The sequence below is a fragment of the Phalaenopsis equestris genome, unplaced genomic scaffold (genome assembly GCF_001263595.1).
Source record: "Phalaenopsis equestris unplaced genomic scaffold, ASM126359v1 Scaffold000002, whole genome shotgun sequence".
NCBI lineage: Eukaryota > Viridiplantae > Streptophyta > Magnoliopsida > Asparagales > Orchidaceae > Phalaenopsis > Phalaenopsis equestris.
Window position 1 is genome coordinate 23,083,825 of NW_018164444.1, and position 16,031 is coordinate 23,099,855.

The following is a 16,031-nucleotide window of genomic DNA, read 5'->3' on the forward strand; positions in this document are numbered from 1 at the left end:
CAACAATTCAAATTATTATATAAATATTGTTGAAATGTCAGGATTATTCACCTTGACATATCAACAGAAGGAAGACATAATAAAAATTCTTCCATAAATTGAAGATATTTCTACTAAAAATAAAGTTTTAAAACTTTTTGAGAAAAAAAGATATGAATACTGAGGATCCAAGCAAGAATTTTCCTATATACTCTTTAAAAGAACTATATAAGAAAATTAAAGAAAAACAAAAAGAAGTCACTATTAATGATCTTAAAAATGAAATTAATTAATTAAAAAATGAGATTAACATCATTAAAAGTGATCGAGAAAACATTAATGAATGGATGATTGATATTGAAACAAAATAATATCAGCAATATACGATTGAAGAAAATGTTCCCTCTGAACAATTTTTTCAGTCTATTCAAAAGACTATTATGCATAAATGATATTTCTCTATGAAATTAATTATTAATAGAGAATACATTTTATCAAATTTAGTAACACTTATTGATAGTGGTGCTGCATGAATTGTATTCAAGAAAGGCTTATTCCTTCTAAATATTTTGAAAAAACTGCTCAACGATTAACCTCTGCTAGTGATGATCAAATGCAGATTAAATATAAATTTTCTAATACAGTTATCTATAATTCAAATATTTGTATCATTACTTCATTTTTACTTGTTAAAAATTTGACCCAGTGCACATCATATTTGGTACTCCTTTTTTGTTGCAAATAATGCCTATTCAAAAAATCAATCAAAATGACATTAGTTGAACCATTTTGGATAAATACATTACATTTCATTTCATTACTCATCCTCAAAAAGTAAATATTAATGAAATGAATTGAATTAAAAATAATTTTTTACATATTAATTATTTAAAAGAAGTTTTTGAGAAAACTTTTAAAACTCAATTGAAATCTCAAAATATTCACTTGAAAATATCTAAATTATTAGAATATTTCCAAAAGAATATTTGTGGAGAAAATCCTATTGCTTTTTGGAACATAAAAATTCATATAGTTGTCGTGTCATATACTGAAGAGTTTAATGAGATGAATATATCAACAAAAGTCCTTGTCAGATGAACGATTCCCATCTTGCAGTATGCAAGATAAAATTGTCTGATTTATTATCAAAAGGGTTAATAAGAAATTGTTATTTGCCCTGGTCATGCACTGTATTCTATGTTATGACTGCAGCTGAAAAGGAACGAGACAAAGCTTGGCTTGTAATTAATTATAAGCCGCTTAACAAAGTTTTTAAATGGATTTGATATCCTATCCCTAATAAAAGGGATTTGCTTAATTTCTTACATAAAACTTATATCTGCTCTAAATTTGATTTAAAATCTGGTTACTGGCATATCAAATCAAAGAAGAGGATAGATATAAAACAGAATGTTATGCCTTTTGAACTGAAAAGTGGTCCTTTTGAATTTCAACATATTATGAATGATATATTCAAAGAACAATTTAAATAAATCATTGTGCATATTGATGATGTCTTGGTGTTCCCCAAAGCGCTTGAAGAACACTTTAAACATTTAAAAATTTTTAAATGGATAATCCAACGAGCTGGATTAGTCATTTTTGCCCCAAAGATCAAATTACTTCAGACTGACATAAGTTTTTTGGGACACAACATATCAAACACCTCTATTATTCCTATTAATAGAAGTATTGAATTTGTTGACAAATTTAATGATCAAATTATTGATAAAAATCAAGTACAAAGATTTCTTGGAGCACTAAATTATGTAGTCGATTTCTATAGACAATTGATGCTGCTCCATTATTCAATCGATTAAAGAAAAATCATCCTCATTAGACAAATCTTCATTTATTAGCTGTACAAAAAAATTAATTGTTTAACACTCGCTAATTCTGATTTCTTTAAAATAGTTGAAACAAACGCCTCTAACTTGGTTATATCATTCTAAAACAGATTAATTCGTCTAAAAAAGAAGAATTAATTCGTTTTACCTTAGGAAAGTAGAATCCTGCCCAATGAAAATTTCTACTATTAAAAAGGAAATGTTATCAGTTGTAAAATGTATTTCAAAATTTCAAGATGATCTTTTGAATAAAAATTTTTACTTCACGTTAATTGCTCTTTTGTCAAATTTATTTTACCAAAAAATTTTAAAAAATTAGCTTCCAAACAGATTTTTGCTATTTGACAAGCTCAATTATCTATTTTTGACTTTGACATTGAATATATTAAAAGCACTTCTAACTCTCTGTTCGATTTCTTAGCCCGTGAATATTTTTGCAGGGATCTTCAGGGGTAGTTCACCCCCCATCGACATTGATTGCCTCCCTCTAATCCAAACATTAGAGGTGGTGCTTCCCCTCGCGGGGAGGGAGGGGAGAGGGGAAGTCATGTGACGAATTTTACCGCTGCTAGATGTACAATTGACCTATTGAAAATTCTTTACGGAAAAACTCCTGCTTCTGCTTCTAATTCAGAAAAAAAGAGAACCATCATATACTAAATCTACTTCTTCCCTAAAGAAAAGTCGTAGCATCTGAACCAGTTTATGTCACTATGCTGATCAAACCAAACATTATTGATATAAATATTGGGAATTATCATATAAATAATTCAAAGCCTTTATTTGAAAGATATTTGAGAAATAACCCCTTTTTTTAATGAGCCTTTCATCATAGAGGCTTATGACAAAATTTTAGTTCAGTTAAAATGTGTCACCATTGAACATGCTAAAGATATTGCAACTCGATATGTTATTCACCATAAGCATTGAGGTTTAACTATATTCTAAGTTAGACTTATTTACTTAAGTGCAAAATTACAACACAAAGTTGCAGTTAATTACTAAGCATATGTCCAAGTGATGATGGTTTTGTTTTTGGTAAACCATATACAAAAACTTTCATGGTTAATAATTGTCACTAAAGATATAGTTAGCAGATAACTACTAGTTTGGTTCTACCGTTGATGGGGATATTTCTGAGCAAATCTAGAAATTTTACCCAAACCATTAAATGATTGCTATACTGAATGGATTGAGACTTCTCCAAAAATGAAAAACATTAGTCTGAGAAATTTATTGCAAGCACAAAATTTTGTTTATTTCTTTAAGGATTTTCAAATTTCTTGGGTTTGTGCTTGGACTATAACCCTAGGAAGAAATACGTCTAATTATTTGTGTTTGTAAAGACAATTTTACTTAAATGGTGGACTTGACTTAATATTCATGAAAAACTTCATCAAATTATGGCAATCATACAAACTTACTAAGTTTCACAATCCTTCTAAGTTTCACTTTGGCAATCATACAAACTTACTAAGTTTCACAATCCTCATCAGTAGTTCTTGCTAATGAATGATCATCTATTAAAGAAATCTATGAAAGTATTCATAGCAAATACCATCATAAAAATGAAAAATGGATCCAGAGACACCTTATGGAGATCTATTAGGAGCAATTCCATGAGTTATTCAAAGCTCCAATATTTTTTCTGGAGAGTGACTAAGAAGACACGTCACTCGACGAAGGATCTGTGACCGACAATGATGACCAAGACAGATGCAAAGGACAAACCAACTAAACAGAACGAACTGTGGCAACAATAATTTTTATAAAAGCAATCTCTTAAAAATTATTCCTTTACATAATGAAGATTCTTTCTTATACAACAAGTAATATTTTCTTTTAAGAAGGAATTGTGCATTATTTTGATTCTTTCTTCCACGGAAAGAAATCTAATTAACTATATTGTAATAAGTTTTGAGTTCGAAGTCTGAGTCTGCTGCTATATAGAAGGCTCATTTGTATTTTTTTCGGTGCGCTCTGTCCTAGTTTCCTTCTTTTGTAGGCTCTTCTATCGAGTCCGTAATAAGCTTCCCTAGTGTAAGCTTTTAAGTTTGAATAAATATTTAATTTATTATTATTTGGTTTTATACATCTGTGATTTAAAAAATGATAATAATAATTATATTATTATTAATTAGTGTTATTAATAATAATAGTTTAATAATTTTTTTTTTTGTTTTTTGTTATCAATATAATAATAATAATAATATTAATAATAAAATTATTATTGTTGTTGTTGTAATAGTAATTCTTCTTGTTATCATTTTTTAAAATTTTATGTTATATTATTTTATTTTTTACTATAATAATATTATTATTACTATTATAGTTATTAATTGTATTACTACTATAATAATAATTATTCTGATTGTTATTAAAATGTTATTATTATTATTATTATTATTAACATTTTTTAAATTTTTTTGTTTTATATATCACAATTGTATTATTATTACTTTTTATATTATTAGTATTTCTATTATTATTGTTATTGATATTATTAATAATATTAATATTAATATTAACCATTATTATTACTATCACTAATTATTAATAATATAATAATTATTTTCATTATTTAAACATTTATGTTATATTTTTTCTTATTTAATGTATTGTTGTTGCTATTATTATTATTATTAAATTATAATTATTATTATAATAAGCATTTTTATTACTATTTTGTTTTTTTAATTTTTTGTTATATTTTTTTTCTTTTTCAATACAGTACTATCATTATTATAGTTACTATTAATAATATAATTACTTTTATTATTATTATTGTTAGTGTTTTTATTTATTACTATTATTATTATTATTGTTTTTATTGTTTGTGTTGTTGTAATTATTATTATTACCACTATATTATTATTGTTGTTGTTATTATTATTATTATTATTATTATTGTTATTGCGACAATTACAATTACAATTATTATTATGAAAAAAAATTAAAAAACGCTAAACAATAGATTGCAAGACAAAAAAAGAAAGCATATTGAAAATAAAATCTTAAAACAAAATTACATATCTCATATGTAGGAAAAGATAAGCACCTATCGAAGGAAAGCCCAAGCTCTTGCAAAAAACAAAAAAACCTTTGAGAAAATAGGCTTAAAAAATCACATCCACCCATATTTTCATATCTGTCTGTGTTGTACGGATACAACATAGGGACACAGACACGAAACACGACTATTATTGAAAATATAAGACATAGACACACGTAAGACACGCTATTATATTAAAAAAAATTAAGAATAATGTTAAAGATAAAATAAGAAATTTAATAACATAAACTTTTTAAATTTAGAAGTTCGTTCGACCTCACTTTTATTTCTTCCTTTAGTTGATACAATTTTTATGTATTATATTTTTTATCTTAAAAATAAATTAAATTGTATTTAAAGATAATCAAAAAGCATAAAAAATATTTTGTGTTTTTATAAAAGTAACGACCTCAGTCAAACATATTTTAGTTAAATCAAAACATAAACAAATAAAAATAAAAATTAAAAATTAAGAACAAAATGATCACAAAGGCCCTCAAAATGTTTATTAATAATTATTTAGTTTATGACATACAAAAAATAAACATAATATCATGATACTTCAAGATTTAAGTCTTAATAATCAACTATTTATTAAAAAAAATAAAATTGTCATGGCTTCTTTTTTACCAAATTCTTGTTTAGGTACATATCTAACACATAAATTCTGATTTTTACATTTGTGCCACCCAAATATTTCATATCACGTCTAGTATACCATTATTTTCAAATTTAAAATGTTAAATACACATTTTTCATATATATGTAAGGTGACATATATGTAAAAATTAAAATATAGGTATTAGATATGTAAATACAAAAAAATTGAGTGGTATGCATATTAATCTTCTTTAAGAAAATTTACATAATTTTTTTTAGTTTTAGTCGTAAAAATATTTTTCAAAAAATTTTAATTCATTAATTAAGAACGTAAGTGTCCTACACGTGTGTTATGTGCTTGTTGTTTTTTTAAACATTGTTTAAATTGGACACTTTTTTGCCGTGTCTGACACATGTCAGACCCGTGTTCGTGTCTGTGTCTGATACATGTCCGTCATTGCTCCACTTTTTAATTAGAAATGTCAGTGCATCATTTATACTCATCAAACCCCCACTTCATGCGCTTTTCGCCGGGTTTCACGCTTTCGCCAGATTAGCAATCACCTATCCCAATAATGGAGGCAATAATTGGCTATTGTCGCCATTCAAATGGGCGACATTACCTGCTCAAAGATATTGTCGCCCCTATGAATGGCGACATTGTCGATTTTTAATTTTTTTTAGAAAATACTTAAATTTTAGTAAAGATTTTAAATGTCAGAATTTTAAAATTTTTTCTATTGTTTTGGGTTTTTGTTACCAGGAATAGGTTGAAGGGGACAGCTGATCAGTATGGCCTTCCCACTTTTATTGTTGCTGATGCTGGGCGTACACAGGTTTGCTTTGTGTTAAATTTCTTAAATTTTAGGTTCCAATTTAGTAGATAATAATTAGTTTCAAAAAGAAATGCATTGGCATAATCAAGCCCCTTTCAATTGCTTGGATGAATAATGTGCTGTATGCCAGCATTAATCTGGCTTCATAGGGATAGTATTTACTGTTTTACCTTTAGAAATGGTAATATAACAAGACTGTAAGCCATTTTTTCGCACAGTTGAGGGCTCCATAATTTCATGCCTTGGTCTCTTGGAATGAATGATTAGAGAGTGTTTTATTGAGGTTTCACGTTAAATTTTCATATGGCAGATAGGACAATAGATAAAACATTACTGTGAGATTTCAACTTCATTTTACGAGGACTTTAGATATCAGATTTGTGGTTTCTCTTAGGCGCAAGCTCATATTATTAACTGCCTTTCCCACTAACTGAAGAACATTTTTTTTTAAGGCTAAACATTAAGGCATTGATTACTATGCATATAATAACAACACTTTCATTTTGTATTATATAAATTTATCACAATGTTTAGAGCATATTGGTGGGTAGAAGAGGGAGGGAGGGGATAGTGACGAACTTGATTATGATCCTGTAGTTCCTTTGTCTCGAATTGTCAGTCTCTGATCTATTTAGTCAGAAAGGATAGTCGACCCAACCTGACCAAATGATTTTTGTTGTCCAAGGGCACCTTGTTGATCTGTAGTAGATGTTTGTATAATTGGACAATTTAAGCCAACTTTAACTAACATGAGCTTTCGTGTCCTATAAAGTGTGAAAACGCTTAAGTAGAATGGAACCGAACACTTAAACAATGAGATGTGAAGTTACTTCAATTGGACAAAATCAAAGCAGATAATATCTCGATGGGTGAGAGCTTGGGCTGTTACAAATAGTATCAAAGCATTACACCAATTTGAAGATGGGAACTAGTGTCATACATAATAAAGTGTTATGCTATGGGGACCACCTCTTAAACCCTAGATGGGACAAAATTCTACTGGTGGGACCTACCTCTTGGATATGTAGGGGTCGCTTCTAGAATCCTATCTATTTGGTGTTAGGCTTAGAGTATTTACGAGGATATCAATTATCTAAGCGGGAGAGATTATGGTATCCCTTGAGTAAAATGAAATGAACCCTTAAACAAGTTGTCTTCTGATGCAACGATTGAATTTTTAACAGAAACCCTAACGTTGAGCATACTTGTTTGGGAGCATTCATAGAATGAGTGACCTTTTGAGAAGTTACATCAATTGGACAAAATCGTGAGGTTATTAGGCCAAAGCGGACAATCTCATTGGGTGAGAGTTTGGGCGGTTATGAATAGTATCAAAGCATTACACCAGCTTGAAAATGGTAATTAGGTGCCATATAGAGCGAAATGCTACTCCATGAGAGCCATTTGTTGATCCTTAGATGAGAAAAAATGCTACATGTTAGGAGCCAACGCTTGAATTTGTAGGAGCCACCTCTGGAATTCTTATCTGTCTGGTGTCGGGCTTAAAGCATTGACAAGAAATCCTGTTAAGTAGATTGAAGATGAACTCTTACACCTTGAATCCCTTTTTGGTATATTGATTAAAATTAAAAAAAAAAACACCAAAGTTAAGTGTGCTTTTATGGGATTACTCTTGGGATGGTTGACTTCTTAGGAAGTTACATTACTTGACAAAATCACGAGGCAATTAGGATAAAGGGACAATATCTTGATGAGTGAGAGTTCAAGTCATTACAAACAATATCAAAACATTACACTAGCCTGAAGATAGGAGTTAAATGACACACAATACAAAGTGTTACACCATGGGAGTCTCCTCTTGAACCCTGGATGGGATAAAATGGCATATGATGGGAGCCATGTCTTGAATCTGTAAGGCTCACTTTTAGAATCTTATTAATCGGGTGTTGGGTTTAGAGCGTTGATGAGGATGAACTTTAGTTAAGTGAGGGAGATTATGAAACCATTTAAATAGAATGAAGATGAACTCTTAAACAACAAGACTCTTTTTGGTTTGATGGTTTGAATTTCAACAAAAACTCCAAGGTTAAGTGTGCTCGTATGAGGTCACTCATGGGTTGGATGACCTACTAGGAAGTTACACCAATTGGACAGATCAAGACGACTATTATTGAAACTTTTTAAAGTATTTATAATTATAACTTTGATTGAATATTATCATTGAATGTTGGAGGGCATCATTCTTGTCTGTTTCAACTCTTGTAAGAAAGAGGATCGGACTGACTCAGTACAACTTAGTTTTATGAAGTATAGTTTTTGTTAGGAGGCTGATCGTATTGGCCAAGATGAGACTTATGACGTTGCCATATAGGCTGAATTTAGTAGCCGACTTATTTGAGGGCGTGCTATGTGTATTAAATTTTAGTCATTTTGAGAAGTAAATTTTTGAAAAGATAGATTATGTGTGCACGATTCTTCATGCAGATTTCAACTTATTTTAAACTTTTATTCAACCCTGTAGCTGTTGTGAGAAACTACTCTGAAAAGAATTTCTTGCTAGTTTCATCGCAGAATAGGATAATAGGACTCGAGAAAATCGGAACAATAAATTTAAGCAAAGAAGCAAAATCAAAACCTACCAGAAAAACATATGAGAATTTACATGGAAACCAGTCTCAAACTTCATGAAATCTAACTGAAGTCAAACACAAATTCAGTTTCTCAACAGTCTCCGCCTTTGTCAATATATCTGCAGAATTCTGAGCTGTGCGTATCTTCTCCAAGAAAAACTACCCATCTTCAAGAAGAGAGCGAATGAAATGATATACCTGTTGAATGTGTTTCGTCCTGACATGAAAATAAATTTCTTAGCAAGGTCACACTCATATTGTCACTGTAGAACCTTCCAATCCCCCGCTCCTTGCCAAATTCTTCCATGAAACTTTGTAGCCAAATCTTCTCCTTGCTAGCATCAGTAATAGTAATATATTCGGCCTCCGTAGTAGAAAATGCAACAATCTTCTGCAACATGGAAACCCAACTCACTGTTGTGTTCTTCAATGTGAGATATATCCCATTGCACTTCTCTTACTGTTCATGAATTACTGTTGACCGATCCCTACACCTCCATTGCAAATTGCCCTATTGACTTTTCTCATTAAATACCTGAGAATCCACTTTGCCGTCTCTTAATGATGTCTGCTTGGATTGCCCATATACCTGGTGACGAACCCCACTGCATATGTAATATCTGGCCTGACACAAATTATCGCATATATCAAACTTCTAACTGTTGAAGTATACGAAGCTCTCTTCATCTGTACTTGCTCTGCTTCAGAGTTAGGCGATAGCTCCTTAGATAGTTTGAATTGTCTATCTAAAGGAGTGCTAACTGGTTTCGCCTTACTCATGTTGCATCTTTGTAGGATCTTTTCAACATACTCTGTCCGAGACAACTTGAGTGTTCTTGCACTCTTGTTCCTGATGATTCTCATTTTGAGGATCTTAATGGTTGGGTCTAAATATTTTATCTCAAACTCACTTGATAACTGATTCTTCAAGACCCTGCTTTTCTACATATTTTCCCTACACATGTCATCCGCATACAAAAGATACAAAGTGTTTAATGAAACAACAGTGGTCTGTCTGATACTTCAAGTACTCATTATTTGACATAAACTTGTGAAAGCTGATGTACTACTATCTCAGGGTCTGCTTCAAGCCATAGAGTCTGTTCTTCAATTTGCAGACCAAACCTTCTTTGTTTGGAGTCTTGTAACCTTGTGCCTTCACCGTGTACAGTTTCTCCTCCAAATCTCTATGTAAGAAAGCTGTTTTTATATCCATCTGCTCAAGATGTAGGTATTCTTCTACTACCAGACTCGACGCAAGCCTCATAGTCGTTATCTTCACCACTGGGAAAAAGATTTCTATATAATCCACTTTTTTTCTCTGCTGGAAATCCTTCACAACAAGTCTTGCCTTGTAGCGCTTGCTATCACCTGACTACTCTTTTAGCCTTTAAACCCATTTATCGTGCAACGCTCTTTTGCCATTTGGTAGTGCCGTCAAATTCCAAGTCTTACTTAACTCCAAAGACTGCATTTCTTCATCCATGACAAGCTCTCATTCCCTTAAATTTTCAACTTGAGTGACTTTCTCAAAGCACTATGGCTCATCATTATCAGTTAGTAACAAATAGTGTAAAGAATAATAATAACTTTGTATGGGTTGTTTCACTATGCTGGATCTCCTGACTTCTATAGTAGGTGTCTGAGGAACTTCCTGTTCTCCATCTGGTTGAAAACTTTTTTCTCCATCTTCGTGATCATCAGTATCATCTACTTCACATATCTAGATTCTTCAAAAGTAGCTGACAGACTGTCCTGAGTTCTAACCCTATCCTTGTACATCTTCATCTCGTTGAAAGTGACATCCCTGCTCCTGATGAATTTTTTATTATGACAATCCCAAAACTTGTATCCAAACTTATATGAGTCATATCCAATGAAGGTGCGCTTGAAAAATTTCAAGTCAAGCTTGCTTCTAGAACCTGCATCCACATGCACATATGCAGAACTTTCAAATACTCTTACATGAGATAAACATACCTTTTTTTCACTCCAGACTTCTTCAGGTAAGTCTTCCTTCAAAGTTACTGATGGACTACGATTAATCAGATAAATTGTGGTGTTAGCTGCTCTAGCCCAAACCTGTTTCGGCTCCTAGCATGCTTCATGATTGTTTTGTTCATGCGCTCAACTACGTCATTCTGTTGTAGTGTCTTTGGACATTGAACTCATGCCTAACCCTCTATGTAGCACAACAATTGCTGAATTTCTAATCACAATACTCTTCTCCATTATCTGATCTGAGACACTTCAATTTCAAGCCTGTCTTATTTTCTAACCATAGCTTTTAATTTCTTAAAGACATCAAATACATCAGATTTCTGCTTTAAGAAATAAACCCATTTCTTTTTCATGTGATTATCAATAAACGTGACAAAATAACGAGAATCTTTACTGGACTGAACTAGAGTAAGACCCCATACGTCAGAATGCACTAACTCAAGTTTCTTTGACTTCACCACTGACCCGCTTTTCGAGATAGAAACTTTATTCTGCTTGCCATATATGCAATTTTTACAAAAAATTCATACCAACCGATTTCAAACCCTGAAGTTTATTTTTAGAAAGTAGGGACTTCACACCTTTTTCACTCATATGAACAAGCCTACGGTGTCACAGACCTGCATCTATCCTGTTCCAGCCACCACAACAATTAAATCAGTCATTTCATTGATCAGATAAATTGTGCCTTCAATATTGCCCCGAGCCATAACTAATGCCCTATGGTCCCCTTCCACGAATCACCTCTGAAAGTAGTCACAAGTCTTGACTTTGCCAGCCAACTCATAGAGATGAGATTTATCTTCAAACTAGGAACATGTCCGACTTCAGTAAGCTTCTAAACTGCTCCACTCAATAGCTTGATATTAATATCACCTTTTCAAACTATAGTGTAGGTCTTGTTATCTCCCAAATGAATATTTCCTAGATCACTCTGAGTGTAGTTTTTAAATACTGCTTTATTGAGGCAAACATAAAAAGAGACACCTGAATCTACTATCCATGATTCAGTCATGGCTAGGGATAACTCTAGGGAGTCATTTTGGATTTCACCCATGGAGACATTAGTAGAGAAACTACTATCCTGTCCTCTACGACCAACTTTCCTTAGAGCTTTGTAGTCCCTTGAAACGCCCCTTCTTATCGCAGTTCCAACATTCTCCTCAACTTGACTTGGGCTTTCCTTTCTTGGACTTGGATCCGCCTCTGCCTGTATTCCTTCCCAGATTCCTTCCCTTGTGAACAACATTCACACTGAACTTGAATATTCAATATTCATTGTTTTTTTGCTAACTTCTTCATTCAACATCAGACCGATGGTGTCATCTAAGTTCAACTTTGAAGTCCCTAAAGAATTACTCTATGTCATTATCAAACTATCCCAATTGTCTGACAATGAGAATAGTATCACCAATGCTCTGACCTTATCATTAAACTTGGTCACTACATAACACAACAGACTGGTCACAGTGTTGAAGTTATTAAGATGCGCAACTACCGAACTGTCTTTCACCATATTCATGTTGAATAATTTCTTCATCAGAAAAATCTTATTAGAAACAGAAGGTTTTTCGTACTTCTTGGTCAGTGCTGCCATGAGATCCACCATAATTTTCTCATTCACATTGTTGAACGCAACAGATGAGGAAAGTGATAACTTGATCAAACCCATTGTCCTTCGATCCAACACTTCCTATTCCTCCATAGGTATGGACTCAGTCCTCCTTGTAATTCATTGTAGTGACAACCATAAATTTTTTGATATAACAAATCCTCCACCCGCATCTTTCAGAAAGCGAGTCCATCCCGTTGAACTTTTCCACATTGAACTTTGCTTGTTCGGCCATTGCTCCCAGTCGAATCGAACCTCGCTCTGATACTAGTTTGTTGGGAGACACTACTCTGAAGGAATCTCCTTCCAGTTTCACCGCCTAATAGGATCACATGATTTGAGAAACCCGTAACAATAAATTTGAGCACAGAAATAAAATCAAAACGACTAGAAAAGTACACAAGAATTTACATGGAAAAATTTGAGAACGGGAAAAAAATCCCAGAGCCATACCACCACAAATTCATTATGAAAAACATTGTTTTACAAATGACTCACACAAGTTCCTTCTCTACACTCACAAAAAGAAACTTACAGGACGCTCTAGAATCTTCCTTCTTCGATCCGACACAAACAACACGCTCCAGGATCCCAGAAATTCTCCTCTCCAACTCTTCACTCATCAGAAACTTGATGAAGAACACCTGAGGATGTCTAAAAGATATTTCGCTCAAAATTGGCTGAAAATAAGAAATTTTGTGTACCAACTGCTCCGGGTGTGAAAGGGTCCTTCTCTCAGGAAGCACAATCGTGCCCAACATAGTTGGGTGCTTGGGCGTCCAGCGGGGCGCAAAGGCGATCCCATTTCTGTCGAGCGCCTAAACATGGGTGCAAAGGCGCCCGTTTCAGAAGCAACGCCCAAGCCGATGCTCAGGCGTCGAGTTCTCGGTCTTCTTTGGGTGCTTTGGCTCCACAAGATTAACAGTAGTAGTCTAGAGTTTAGGCATTTTAGTGGTTTGTACGCTGATCAGGACATAGATGGTTTGATTAATCACTGTGCACATTTTTTATAGTCATTTTGAAATAATTTTCAAGTTAGTATTTGCAATGTTCTTGTACCTATGATTAAGCATTTAATACGTTGGTCGAAGCACGTGTGGGCTAATTCGTTAATGCACACTTTTCTTGAGAGCTTTTCATTTTAAAATAATTTTTATGCCTGCTTACGCAACATTCTTTGACCTTATGATTAAGCCTTTAATATTTTGGTTGGAGCATATGTGGCATTATGGACTTGGCTTATTTGAATTGATTTTAGAGAAAATTGCACGTCTTTCGAGATAACTTGCATGATTTTTGAGAAATAAAATTTGAATGAAAGATTGTTTCATAAAGCATATGTAGAATTTAAAGAAATACAAATTTGTATAGGCACTCTAATGCATGCAATGTCTCACTTTGAACCTTCAAATATCGCGTTATGTTCATTTGTAGCTATGTTGTCAATCCCGTGGTGATGTATGCAAATTGGAAATTAACTTGCACTTTTAAACTAGATTTCATTTTAGAGTACTAGGCTGGATGTCATTCCTAATATTTGGCTTTACTTGAGGGTGAGGTTTGTTTTCATATGACTTATTTGAGTGGCTTGCATAAACCATCTTTTTGTCCAAAAATGGAAAGAGCAGTTCAGTTTTTTTCATTCAAATATTTCGTGCGTCCTAAGGACTTTGAGTGTAAGGGTGTCCTGCTTGTCCTTTGCAAGTGAAATTTTCAGTCCTTCATAAGTTCACCTTGCTATTAAATTTTGCATTTTCATTAATTAATTTTATGCTTTTTCAAGTTTGTCAAAGTCCCAATTAAATTTTATTTAGGTTCTGTTCAAGCACAAGGTCTTACCACCATGCTTAATCATGCGTACTTGGTTGGTTTGTGAGACGCCATAACATGGGTTTCTTCAACCCACCAATGGTAGGTTTTTAATACCTAAAAAAAAAATAAAAAAAATAAAGATTTCCTTATCACATTGGAATAACAAGCGCGAGTACTTAATTTTAAGAATTTTTGCCCACCATATTGAAACAACATACATGATTCTTTTGTTCATGCAAGTTTTCCCTGCCGCGTTGGAACAACAGGAGAATTTTACGTGTCTCTACATTATACGTTGCACACGAGGCAATGACTTAGATGAGGCAATACGATGAATTGCATGAATATTGAGACAACAATTTCTTTTCTTTCTTTTTTCATTGTTCTTTTTTTTTTTTTTGAATTTTTTGTTAGAGAAAGAAATAGGTGCAAAGAGATAGAGGGACAGAATAAATGACTCTTTCTAGAGAAAGAAAGGGGGAATGAGGGAGTTTGGTGGCTGAAAATAAAGGAGAAAAGGTGGTAGGCTGCTGTTTGGTGAGGAGTCGGTGCTGTGGTGGAAGAGTGAGCCAGGTGAAGTGTGGAGGAGCTACGTGGGTTGTACAAGGCTTGTGCGGTTGTGTCATGGGAACATAGAGCAGTGGGACTCTTCGCTTTGCATGAATGGGAGAGACGAAGGGACTTGGTTGAGGACTTGCAGTATGGTGTGAGAGCAGGGAGGTTCACCTACTTGTGGTTTTTGCACAATGCATGGAGGGGTGATCAAAGGATGTTTGGTTTTGTGCGGTTCAAGCAAAGATGAGGACGGGCTCAGGAATAGGTGAGGTCTGGCTGGGATGTCGGAATGAGGCTGGGCTAGATCTGTTGGCTGGTTTGCACCTGTGAGACAGAGGGTAAGGGATGTTGAGCGTAGTAGCATAAGTAGAGGTGAGAATGTTGAGGGGAGTTGTGCAAGATTGAGCAGGGGAGAGACGGTAGTAACCGAGTAGTTTAGTCTTAGTAGATGGGTCAGCAGCTTTAGGCCGGCGTTGTCGGGCAGGACAACAGGATCTGGAGGGCTTCGATTGGAGAAAGGACTGGGGCTTAAGGTTTCTAGAGATGGGAGAGGGATTAGGTTTGATCATGCTAGTAGAGTGAGGGGGGTGGAATTGGGTGCTCGGGAGCTAATGATATACGGTCACTTTACTACAAACAGTAGTGCAGTGTCCATCACGTCTCGGCCACAGGCATTCATGCGACAAGTATCTCGAATGCCTGGTGCGGGTCTAATTAAAAATAAAATAAAAAAATTAGACGCGTGTCTTTAAAAATTATATTTAAATCTAATAAATTATATCAAATTTTATAATAAAATGTTGGAGTTGATGATTATACCAAATAATTTATGTTTAATTTTTTATGTAATATTCCCAAATATTATTGATGCACACTATTTTCCGATTTTATCATTACAACAACAACAACAACAAAGCCTTAATCCCACTACGTGGGGTCGGCTACATGAATCCTTTTTCTCCATTGCGTCCTATTTAGTGTCATATTTTCATTTAGTTCTAGTAAATTAAGATCATTTTTAATACAATAAGCCCAAGTCTTCCTAGGTCTACCTCTGCCTTTCTTAACACAAGTCGAATTTAAAACATCTACTCTCCTAATCGGATCATCTAATGGTCGACGTTTAATATGACCAAACCATCTAAG

At 33.3% G+C, this 16,031-nt stretch overlaps 1 protein-coding gene across 4 annotated transcripts in view; it reads left to right on the forward strand.

The window, feature by feature from the left end:
- Window positions 1-16,031, forward strand: part of LOC110018009 (peptidyl-tRNA hydrolase 2, mitochondrial) — a 51,895-nt gene that overhangs the window by 10,578 nt on the left and 25,286 nt on the right. For all 4 annotated transcript variants that reach the window (XM_020715213.1, XM_020715214.1, XM_020715215.1 and 1 more), the window contains exon 6: window positions 6,242-6,314. In XM_020715213.1, coding sequence (XP_020570872.1) covers window positions 6,242-6,314 — 73 coding nt within the window. The remainder of the gene's footprint in view (window positions 1-6,241; window positions 6,315-16,031) is intronic.